The 13,139-nt window shown below is 33.1% G+C and overlaps 1 protein-coding gene across 2 annotated transcripts in view; it reads left to right on the top strand.

Annotated features, from left to right (window-relative positions):
- LOC113510361 (cullin-1) overlaps positions 1-13,139 on the top strand; it is a 36,623-nt gene that overhangs the window by 1,077 nt on the left and 22,407 nt on the right. For both annotated transcript variants that reach the window (XM_052893547.1, XM_052893546.1), the window contains exons 2-4: positions 2,162-2,424; positions 11,702-11,784; positions 12,210-12,330. In XM_052893547.1, coding sequence (XP_052749507.1) covers positions 2,359-2,424; positions 11,702-11,784; positions 12,210-12,330 — 270 coding nt within the window. In that variant the 5' untranslated portion in view covers positions 2,162-2,358. The remainder of the gene's footprint in view (positions 1-2,161; positions 2,425-11,701; positions 11,785-12,209; positions 12,331-13,139) is intronic.

A 13,139-nucleotide genomic window follows, 5' to 3' on the forward strand; every position in this document is an offset into this window, starting at 1 on the left:
TTGACACAGTTTTTGTTATTGAGGAACACAATCTTATAGTTTTTTTTTATGGCTGATAATGGGATTGTAATCCTGCCTGTGCTACCGATATATGCTGGTGGGGCATCAGTGAGGGATTATGGGTGATGATGAAAACAGGTCAGTTAGTCCATCATGACCAATTTTACTAGAATTAACCATGATGGTTTCCAGGGTGAACCACATAGAGTTGACCTGATAGGGTGTATTGTTAGCAATGGGTCAGTTAGATCCCATTACTAAGAATCCCCGTCCCCTCCCCATCTTATAGTTGATAAACGTGTAATGGTAATGCTGCCTACACTGTTAGTTTACTGGTTGGTGCTGACGGGAAACTAGTGTAGGATGATATGTGATGATTAAGTCAGGTTAGTTGGCTTATTGTAAAGAGTTCACCAAAAATTATTGATTTATTAATGTCTTGCCCCAACTTTACATAAATGTGATGTTGAAACAATATGGTGTCAATGTATAGTGATTAGTGATATTGCTATTGTATCCATTTTTAACAACTCCACAGAAATAGTATAATTTTTTTTTTTAATTGAAAGTTATATAAGGAAATATATATAGTAGAAAGCTATTTGTATAATATAGAATGCCATTTCTGACTTTTTATATGCCTAATAAAAAGGAATGATTCCATCCAATACAAATAGTGTATATTTTGTTGCTATATTTCAGCATTTTCGATTAAAGTTCTAAATCAACTTGATTTCTTCTGACATCTTGAATGATTACTGTCATATTTCAACAAATTAATTAAAAATAATATTAAACTATACATTTAACCTTCCTATTGAATTGCTCTATCTATTAATAAAAGCCATATTAAAAAATTTGCATAGTTTAAATGATATAGATGGCAGGTAGCAACTTTGTTTTATAATTGTAGAGATTAGATGGTTCTGCTGTTGAGGTATATTCCAATGAAACTACTAGGGAAAGCTGATTGTTAATTATGGGGATTAACACCTTGCTAGCAATACACCCTACCAGATCAACCTTCACTTAGTCCCCACTGGACTGGTCAGTATCTAAGTACACAAACAGTATTGCCAACTATTTTGAGAGTATTATACTAGTTTATTTATTTTTAATTTTAATAAAAAAAAATAGAAAGTACTTAATTTAGCTAATAGTGCTAATTTTAAAATTGATATCCATTCTTTTTTTTTTGTGAAATTATGTTCCATAAAATTTCCAAACACTAATGTGTTACATAATAATATACAAAATATGCAAATTATACAATGACATTGATTATAAATCGGATATTGATATATTCTATCAGAAATTTTCATCATGTCTAAGCACTTTGCATACACTGATAACTGGATAGTTTATAAGCATAATTTGGTAGTTTTGTTTTGAATCCTTATTTTGTGTGTAGTTTTAATTTGTTCATTAAAATTCTTTTTATATTAAAAATCATATGTGGTGTTGTATCAAGAGGTGAAGAGACTCGCTGAAAATCGTAGTGAGTGGCAAGAGCTCCGCCGACAAGAGCTCTTAAATAGCATAGATAGATTAAAAATCAACATATGCTGTTTTATCTCTGTGAATGTTGAGTACAACTATAATTGGATTGCAAAATAATGCTGTTGTTCTATTCTATATCTTTTAGATAAAAAAAAAAATCAAATCGCAGTGTTTATAATTTACAACTAAAGTGGTAACTACTTTGTTTTTTAAATCTGTTGAAAATATAATACATATTAATTTTCAACCAACTTCAAAAAGATGGAGGTTCTCAATTCAGATAGATGCTCTTTATTCTGTTTCCTTCAAAAGATTGTTTTTTTTTATCAGTTGTATTACCTCATAACTTATCTGCTGTGTGGCCAGAAGCCCCTACTCCTCCCTGAGGAGTAGGTCTATATTCAGCAGTGGACAATTAAAGGCTAATATGATTATGACCTCATAACTCCATTATTTATAAACATAATCAGTTTATTTCTTTTTTTTTTTTTATTTGAAAGGATATACTTACAGATTGGTCCCATAGAAATTTTACCAAAATCAGTTTAGTAGTTTAGTTTTTAAATCAAAATAACTGGTTTTGCCACAATTAGAGTTGGTTTTTTTTTTCAGGTCACCATCTTATTTTATAAATATTAATAAGTATTTTTTTTTGTTTCAGAACTGACAAACGCAAGAATCAACTGCTGCAACATAAAAAAAATAGGAAATTAATCCAACAAATTATGTTATTGTAAATAATAAATCTAATCTACTGTGATCTCTTAGTATTGATAGTGAATTTTTACACAGTCATATGTAAAAAGGCATTAGTGCAATCATTTTTTTTTCTCATTGTACGTATGATATTGAGACACGATGAGCTCTATTAGTGCAACCAGTGTCAAGACACAGATGCCGTTGAAGCAAAAAGACTTTGATCTGGTAAGAAATAACTTTTTTTTTTATCTTATACTATTTTTATTTATGTTTAGATACTTGACAATTTGCAACTGCAAACACTCTAAAATAGTGACAATTTATTTACTTTTATTATATTTATCTTAATTTAGCACAGTCCTTAAATTTTTTTTTAATGTTATATAAAAATAGGCAAGGTGTATCAAAACATAATATGAAGAAGTTTATGTAGTTAGTTGACTAAAATGAACCGTATATATACAGAGGTGAAAGAAGAAAACCTGCAATAAAGTAATATACTAAAAACATAGATACAAACACAGTTGTAGATAATAAATACATACATACATATCTGTCATGCACATATATAAATGAATTTAAGCAAGACTATAAAATTGTAAACTACAAGAACTATTTGGGTTCCATTCTATTTAATATGATTTCGATTTGATGCCATCCTGGAAACATTCAAATTTGGACAGATGATGCAATTTATTACATGTGCTAAAATTACTAAAGATTGTGTCCCACAAAAAAAATCTGTCTCCAAATGTGTCAAAACCAGTTATTTAGGTTTAAAAACTAAACTACTGAACTGATTTTGATAAAATTTGTATGGGACAGAACTGTAAGTATATACTTTCAGATAAAAATAAATTTTTCCAAAATGGTTTACAACTAACGGAGTTATAAAGTAACAAACATAAAAAAAATATAACTAATTTGAGAACCTCCTTCTTTTTAAAGTTGTTTAATAATTAATGTGATTAACACAATTATTATGTGAATTGTGTCTTGCATAATGTACTCATTTCATCATCTATGGCCTTGGAAAACGTCACTAGTACACTGAATGCTTCTTATTGGGCTAGGTCGGATAATTATAATGGAAATTATTCAAATTAAATGGCATTTACAGTTTTTTTAATGACTTCTAAAAGTAGGAAGTGTTCAATGTGTCTGTAATTTGTAACTATTATGCGATTACCTTTCTAATTTTGAACCTGTTATGATAATTTTTACAACCTATAGGGTTTATATATTTAGTTTATTAGTTGCACTGACAAGAGGAAACTCTTAAATGAAAAGAGAAAGAGAGGGTTTATACACCATACTAGTGATCCAACCCTTCGCACGAATAGATAGAATTTTCGAAAATAATAAAAAAAGCTTTAACCAATTCAACTGATGGTTATTATATAGCATTTTATACATGATTCTTTAGATTGATATAATTTTTTTATTTATGAACCAATTGAAGTAAAACACTAAATGTTAAGTGAAGCAAACCGCGACGCATTATGAAAACTGCATTCAAATCAGTTAAGCCATTTGTGAGATTAGCGTGCACAAACGTACAAACAAACAGACAAAAATTCTAAAAATCATTGTTTTGGGTTCTGTTACGTTCATAAGTGCTAATAAAGAGGAACAATTCCATTAAATATTATTTTATTTGAGCATTTTTGAGATTTTTCTGATATCTTGAACAATTAATTATCACCATATTTCAACAAAATTATCATCATATTTCAACAAATTAACAGGAAAGAATATCAAATAATACATATAAACATTCCTCTTGAAAGATGAAATTGTTGAAAATCGCATTTGAAAGAAAGAAAGAAAAATATTTATTTAGTGCATACCTTTAACAATTAAAACATAAACAATTATAAATAGAAAAAGAAAATACAAAAATAAACTTTTTTTTATGCAACTTAGGCCTAATTATTAGGTACTTATACCTAATTAGAAATTATGCGACCAAAATATTCACCACTCAACTAAGTGTTTATACATAACACTTAGCTGAGTGGTGTTTGTGTGTGAATGTAAATATGTGAATAAATAACGCCTAAACGCTGATTTATTTTTATTAAAATCCATTGTGTAGTGTATAAGGTCTAAGCGTACAGAAGCGTAAGTCGTATCAAGATAAAATATACACTAGTTGTCAAGTTAGACCTTCAGGAATATAAATGTGAGAGCCGCATCTAATTTGGTGCAGTAGTTTTTGTTTGATGCCGTAACAAATATACATAGAAAATTTCTAAATATTATTATTTTGGCGTCTGTTTATTTATTCTTTATTGCACAATAAAACTTTGTACAAGTGGCGAGCTTAATGCAATAGGGCATTCTCTACCAGCTAACCATTGTCTATTAATCTTATTATGAGCACTCATATCAATTTTTCTCAAATTTATATCCCATGTACAGACATCGTCTAGTTACAATTTTGTTATATTAGTAAGATCCTCGCTGTCGGATACAGGTAACCGTAAACTATGAAGACTGCACACAGCAATCACTCCGCCCACTTCACGGCACGGATTCCTGACAATACCTACATTGTTTACCTCAAATGCGGACTAGAGTGTTTACGTTTGAGGCAAAAAGTCGGACAGTTGCAAGTAATTACTTGTAAAGCTTGTTTACAAGATTACCGAAAATGATGTGTTTTGCTACGACTGAAATCACTGTTTTTTTTTTAGCGGAGCAAAATGTACATTTGTTACGTATTTAATGAAAAGTATTTTTGTGCAAAATACAGAAAATATTCGATCCTGCGCTGTCAAGTAATCGTTTTACTAAGAAAGCCTAATTAGCAGAATTTGTTTTGAAAATTAAAGGTAGTGATTTATCAATCATGTCAAAATTTAATTACTATAATCTCACTATTATTATTTCAAAATAGGAGTGCCAGTAAATGTCGGCACGATTTACAAACACTTTTTTTTTTTAAAAAACATTTCATATAAACGTATTTAAATTTAGAACACAGATTTCCGCTCCTCTCCGCCACAATTGCTTCGCAATGAAAACGGCTTTTTCAATTATGAAATCATTAACGTGAGACCAACACGTGTAACGTTAATTTACTATAATTAAGATTGTGTTCCAAAAATAAAATAGACTTCACTTGTGACAAAACCACTTATTTTAATTTTAAAACTAAACTAATGAATCGATTTTAATCCTTCTTTGCATGATTTTTCATTGGTGAAATAAATCAAGGTGAAATAAATTCATGTTCAAAATTAAAGAAAAAATTGTTAAAAATAATTTTTACAGCTATGGTTTTCTTTTCTGCAATGGAAATTAAAAAGGTATCCAGACACGATCATCTTAAAGTGAACTTGTTCTTTTATATATTTTTTGGGCATTCAATGTTATGATGGAAATTTCCACTATTATGCAAAGAAGGGTTAATAAATTTGTATGAGGCCAATCATATCATCTGTAAGTACATTCTGTCAGAAAAAAAAAATTCAAACCAGTTTACAAGTTTTTCTCTAAAATCGATTAAGAATAGGAATGTCCTGAAAACTCAGGATAATTGGTTTAAGTATTGTGATACGTATCTAATTTGTTATAACTGTACTTAACGGTTCTATTTGTTTTAAGACTCATTTTGAAACCAAAATTTGTTCCATTTGTGTGTTCAACCGACTTAAAAAAAGGAGTCTCTCAATTCGGTTGTATTTTTTTTTCTGTTTCGTACCTCATAACTCCGTCAGTTGTAAACCGATTTGGAAAGTTCTTTTTTTTATCTGAAAGGACATACAGATTGCTCCCATAAAAACTATCAAAATGTATGCTTAAAAGATATACTTTCAGATTGGTCTCGTATGAATTTTATCAAAATCGGTTTAGTAGTTTAGGTTTTTAAACAAAATAACTGGTTTTGCCACAATTGAAGTCTGGTTTTTTTTTTGTGGAACACAATTTTTAATTATTGCAACTATGCACGCGATTACGAATGCAATTCTTAATTCTTTTTTGGTTTTCCCTTTATTGTCAAGTGACGGAATATTTAATTTATTGTAGATTAAAACTATCCTCAAGTAAGTGCGAACGGTATGTGCACATTTACAAAATATCATTAAAATCGGTTGAACAATTTCGGAGACTAGCGCGAACGGACACCGTGACACGGGATTTTTATATATTAAGATATTTAATCGTAGTCAGTCGTTTTAATCGACCCCATCCAATGAGTGCAATGGAACTATAAACGCTTTCACAAAAATAAACATTAAATCTAGAGTAGGTACGGAACACCAATTGTGCAAGCGCGGTACGCAATTGACCGATTTATTTCAATAGCCCGCCGACGGTTCACGGCCGGTATCGACCTACAGTAGAATCTCAAATATCCGAATCAAATAAAACCATGGGTTATTCCGTATAATCGAATATCCGGATAATCGATATCGAAGTCAAATCGAACAGTACGTTATTAAATGTAAATATTTAGTCCATTGCTAGAAATAAACCCTGTCAGGTCGACCTCCACGTGGCTCCCCCTGGAAACCATCGTGCCGAATTCCTAGCGTATTCTTTACGGTGGGCTAACTGATCTGCCTTTTAATTATCACCTGTCATCCCTCGTGGGTGTCGTGAGAGTCGACCATGAAGGGCCGAGGGATGGGCAGCAGCGTCTCTCTTAAACCATCTCTAAAGCCTAACTGCGGTTACCAACCCGCCTGCCAAGCGTGGCAGCTACCTCCTAAGGGGGAGGCTTGTGTTCAACAATAGACAGTTAAAAGCTGTTTTTTTTTAATACAACTTAGAATGGCAAACAAGCTGACGGCCCACCTGATGGAAAGTGGTAACCGTCGCCTATAGACATGAGCAGTACCATGGACATAACAGGGTATACTGTTTCGCCCATGATACCCCCCATGCGTTGCCATTCCTGAGGACTCAGATGTTATTCCTCTGTATCCAGTAAATTCACGCCATATCCCCCCCTTCAAACCGAAACACAGCCATGCAAACACAGCTGCTTTACGGTTGAAACACGAATGGGACAGAGGTACCCAAGCTTTTGTACAAAGTCTCCCTCACTGGTGCTCCATTTGCGCGGACGGGATTGCCATTCCATTATCATCCATTAAAAAAAATACCACATAATAACAATAGTACAAAATTCATTCAATTTGAACTTGAAAGGGTTCTTATTACGTGTACGTGTCTAAAAATAACCGCGTAAACATAAAAATTTAAATAAATTTTACTTTACAAATACTACGAATTTATTCACGAACAAAAGGTTGAATACGATTTAGAACAATAAACAAGGTGACGACCCACCTGTTTTAAGTGATAATATTCGTGTATAGATGTGAACATCACCATGGATAGCAATGGGACTGGTAGCCCGCATTACTACCCCCTCCCCCCTCCGGGGGGAAAGGGATTGTTAGTAATGGGTTCTAATAGCACTGTCGCTAGCAATATATCCTATCAGGTCGACCTCCACGCGGTTCCCCCTGAAAACCACCGTGGTTAATTCTTGTTGAACTCTTCATGATGGGCCAACTGATCTGCCTTCATCTTCACTAATCATCTATCACTGATGCCCCGCCAGCGTATACTGATAGCGCAGGCGGGATTACCATTTCATTTTCACTCATTAAACCACCCCCCCCCCCATGTCAGGTCGACCTCCCCGCGGTCCCCTCTGGAAATCATCGTGCTGAATTTTAGGCGTATTTTGCACGTTGGGCTCCGTCCGTCATTATGTAGTATGGTTGATTACCTCTGTCCCATTCGTGTTTCTACCGTGAAGCAGTTGTTTGCATGGCAGTCTTTCGGTTTGAAGAGTGGGATATGGCAGTGAATTTACAGGGTACAAAGGCATGACCAATGAGGTTTAACAACCTCATTTCTAGCAATATACCCTATCAGGTCGACCTCCACGCGGTGCCCCTTGGAAACTATAGTTCTTGTACTCGTCACGATGGGTCAACTGACCTACTTTTCTGTATACCTATTATTCTGGCAGGGTAACTATTCCATTTTCACCCATAAAAAAAAATACCTATAGTCCTTAGGAATGGCACCACGTGAGGGAGTATCATAGGCGACACCCTGTACTCTAGTACCATGGACATAACCTTCATATCTATAGTCGACGGTTATCACTTTCCATTAGATGGCCCGTCGGCTTGTTTTCCGTTCCAAGTTTCATGCACTGGTTTACAACTAACAATCTTATGTTAAACGCTAAAAAAACAAAATGTGTTAATTTCTCTCTGTCTAAAAGTTTTAATACTAATTGCAATATTAAATTAAATGACGAATCTCTCGAATTTATAGAATCTACTGTCTTTCTAGGAATCACACTAGATAATAAAACACAATGGGGTGCACAAATTCAAAGCCTTGCAGCGAAACTAAGTTCAGCAGCTTTTGCCGTGCGTAAGGTTAGACAGTACACTGATACTGATACTGCTAGATTAGTCTATTTTAGTTATTTTCATAGTTTACTCTCTTATGGAATATTACTATGGGGAAAAGCGGCAGATATTAAGAATATATTCATATTACAAAAACGTGCCGTTCGAGCGATCTACTGTATGAAGAGTCGTGACTCATTAAGAGAGAAATTCAAAGAGGCAAATATTCTCACCGTTGCTTCTCAATTTATATATTCAAATATCCTATATGTTCATAAAAATCTTGACTTATTTCCAAAAAACAGCAATATTCATAATATTAATACTAGATTTAAAGACAAACTTGCTGTCCCCAAGTATCGTTTAGAAAAAGTTAATAGGTCTTTTATGGGAATAGGTATAAAAATTTACAATAAGATACCAAAGGATATGTTGGAATTACCCTTAAATAAATTCAAAACATCTGTTAAATCATATTTACTGAGCAAAGCCTATTACTCACTAAACGATTACTTGAATGACGAGTGTGCATGGCAATAGTTGTTCATGCACTGAATTTTCATTTAATGTTAGACATAGACACCTATATAAATATACATTGTAAATAAACTGGCTTTAAAAAAAAAAGTAATTCAATTGAGTTTCTTGCCAGTTCTTCTCAATTGGATCTATATACCGAACTGGACGGTAGGGAAAAAAATAAAATTATAATGTAAAAATTTGACGTTCATAAGCGGCTAAAATGTCCTACATGAATAAATGATTTTTGAATTTGAATTTGAATAAAAAAATCACTTAAATTTGGGCCAAAGATGTAAACATGATGTACCCCCGTAGAACACAACCTTCCTTCCTTCGCAGTCGGCTAAAAACCGCGCACTCATTTGACTCCGTTCAATGAGTTATAATACGCAAAATATTTTTAATGCAGGTAGCCCTTGGCAACGCGCCAAGTACCTATACTTGAATTATAAAAAAAAAAACACATATCATATCGTATAGAGCGGTTCCTACACACTCGGGTATTTTTAGAATGTAGTGTACGAGTTTGCAAAGTTGTGATACCGTCAACGCGTTTTAAGTTTTGTAATTATGGATTTTTAAGCTATTTACCAAAGGAGGAGAGTCTTAATTCGTCTGACTCTGTAGTTACAAATATGTGAAGCGTATGCGTTGAAAATTCTGAACGTATTTGAAATTAGAACGCGAATTCTTTTGCAATTGATTCGGTGAGGTTTATTCCAATGTTCATTCCATATTAATTTTCAACCGACTTCATGCAAAAAGAAGATTCTCAATTCGGTTTTTTTTTTAATGTAAAAAACATTCCTCATAATTCCATCAGTTGTTAACCGATTTAGATTTTTTTTTTCTAAAAGGAATATTGGTTCCATAGAATTTTTTATTGAAATCGATCCAGTAGGTTAGTTTTTAAATCTAAATAATTGTTTTTGTCACAATTGAAGTTAGTTTTTTTTTTTAAATGAAATGAAATTTATTTGCCAGAAACATTGTAGATAAGATGTTACATTTGTCAAGTTTGTGGGGCACAATCTTTAATTATGTTAGCACATGTAATAAATTGCATCATCTGTCCAAGTTTGAATGTGCCCAGGATGGCATGTAATCGAAATCATATTAAATAGAATGGAATGAAAATAAACATTGTAAACTTTTTTATAGTCTTGCTTAAATTCATTTATTCATTATCTGCGTGACAAATATGTATGTATGTTTTATATATTTATTATCTACATTTCTGTATATATTTATATATGACTAATTCACCTGTGTTTAGCGATGCAAACTGTATGTGTGCCTGTACATAACTAAAGTCTATTTCAATAGAATTTAATGATAAGGTAAACTAGAATTTATTAAAATTATCTCGAAGAGAATCTTTAAATGAAATTGTCAACAAATCGAAACATTTATATATTCTTTATTGCACTAAAACATACAATAATTATAGCAAATTTCTTGTATTTGTCAGAATACCAAGCACCTATAACAATATCTTTTCTGACATTGATCTCTTTGTAGGGTCGAAACTGAAGTTTAAAGACAAGAAAATAAAGGCATATGGCAACACTGTGTAATTAACGTTTTAGTTTGTTGTCAAGAGATTTTTTTTATAATTTATTGTTTTTTTGTTAACATCTGACAATGTTGCTGTAGTATTCAATGGTATTGTTTAATTTTGTATTACCTTCACTTGCATTATACGTTTATGCAAACTTTAGTGGCTGTTAAATTATTATTTAAGTGTGTAATTATGTATTGTTATAGCTGTCTTAAATAAATAAATAAGTAATAACAATTAGTAATAACGTAAACTTTTTTATTTTGATGGATAATAATGGAATGGTAACCCCGCCTGCGCTATAGGTATACACTGGCGAGGCACCAGTGAAGGATGATTGGTGAGGATGAAAAGGTAAGTCAGTTAGCCCATCGTGACGAATTCAACGATAAATTAGTCACGATAGTTTCCAGGGGAAACTGCGTGGCGGTTGACCTGATAAAGTATATTGATAGCAATGGGGACTAACAATCCCTTCTCCCCAATAACGTAATAAGCTTAGGTGAATTTATTTCTAAAAAATATCTCTGCCAGTTAACCTAACACAGTAGTGGCATACGAAGTAGTGAGTGGGCAGCAGTAGTGCAAAATAGAAATAAAAACAATAATAATAAATATTTACATAATTTAATATTCAATCAATTAACCAATTCTTTTATTTTATTGGACATCAGCAGACTGTCTTATGCTCTGGCCATTATTTATTTGTTTACACTTCTATTAATTTTTGTTGAAACATACTGCAGAGTACAGTTTCATCGATGGTTTTTTAAGAAATGAATTAATTTTGTGATGTGAATTTACTGGGTACAGAGGAATAACACCTGAGTCCTCAGGAATGGCAACGCATGGAGAGTATCATGGGCGAAACAGTATACTCTGTTATGTCCATGGTACTGCTCATGTCTATAGGCGACGGTTACCACTTTCCATCAGGTGGGCCGTCAGCTTGTTTGCCATTCTAAGTTGTATAAAAAAAAAGTAGTATTTAAAACTTCCTGCCAGTATTGAATCTATTTTTTTTCAGATATGGGGTGATCTACAGGAAGGCATTGAAAAAGTATACAAGAGACAGTATATGAGCAAAGAACGTTACATGGGATTATATACGTATCCTTTTATTATATTTATTTATAAGTGATTCCGAAAATGAGGAAGTTTAGTCTGAATTTTTTCTATTTATTTATTGTTACTTTATTGTGCACTCTAATAATACATAAAAATATGACAGAGGTGAACAAATGTACAAATGCGAGCTTAAACTCCACAAGAGTTCTCTTCCAGCAAACCCATCAATGTCAGCAGGTAGAGCGGTGTACAATACTGTAACAAAAAAAATAAGACAAACTTTAGTTTATACATAATCGATTAGATCATATTTAATTGTATGTGTTGTATGTATGTATATATATATATATATATATATATATATATATATATATAATATACATATATATTTATAGACATAATTGTATACTTAGACGTACATATAAAAACAACAATATACACTTATATTTCCTCAACTGCGAGTACAGTCACGTATACAACTACTGTACGTCTGTACATCATCAGAGCTCCACCGGCTCCACGTCCAGTGGTCGGAACAGCGCCAACAACGGTGGCCGATTCGGAGGCAGCAACTATGGGAAGAAACAGGTATGCACATTTTTTAGTCAATTATAATGGTAATGCACTTGAAGTCGTCGCTCCAGCTAGTGGGGAGAGGGGGGAGGGGTCCAACACCGCGTTTGCCTGAATGGGGTCGCCACTCAAGAGACTTTCTTCCCCATTGGTTGTCGAATCATCGAGCTATGTGACTAGCCCATTGCCACTTCAGCTTGCTTATCCTTCGGACTATGTCGGTCACTTCGTTTCTTCTGCGAATATTACGGAATGCATTGTAGGGAATCATTAGATGTAGTAGGCTCGGGACCGTACCTTTATGGCGGTCTATATAGAAGGTTTATGTTCAACGGTGGACAGTTAACGGTTGATAAATATGATGATATTTATAATAATGGCTATTTTTTTTTATACCACTGAGGTGGCAAACAAGCATACGGCCCACCTGATGGTAAGCGGTTACCGTAGCCTATGAACGCCTGCAATACCTTTTACGCTGCTAGGACACCATTGATGGATAATAGTAAGAAGTGTGATGATGACGAATGAACTATGAAAGTTTATCGAAAAAAGTCGACCTGATATTGTTTTTCTTGACTAGCTTTTAGCGGACTATAAGCTAGTTTCAGTCGCGTGGATTACAGTATTAGAAGAACCAATTGAATGAATTGAGAAGACTACTTCTAGATGGGGTATCGAAATAAAACATACGCCAGATTTGAAATTATACCTTTCGGAACACAACTGTTAAAACTTCATCCAGTATGGAGCAGTATTTTTTACGTGATGTCAAACCAAACATACATTCAGGGTCGACAACGCGCGCGTAATACCCCTGGTAT

Source organism: Galleria mellonella, unplaced genomic scaffold (assembly GCF_026898425.1).
Source record: "Galleria mellonella isolate WM207_F2 unplaced genomic scaffold, CSIRO_AGI_GalMel_v1 utg1789, whole genome shotgun sequence".
In the NCBI taxonomy this organism is placed as follows: Eukaryota; Metazoa; Arthropoda; class Insecta; order Lepidoptera; family Pyralidae; genus Galleria; species Galleria mellonella.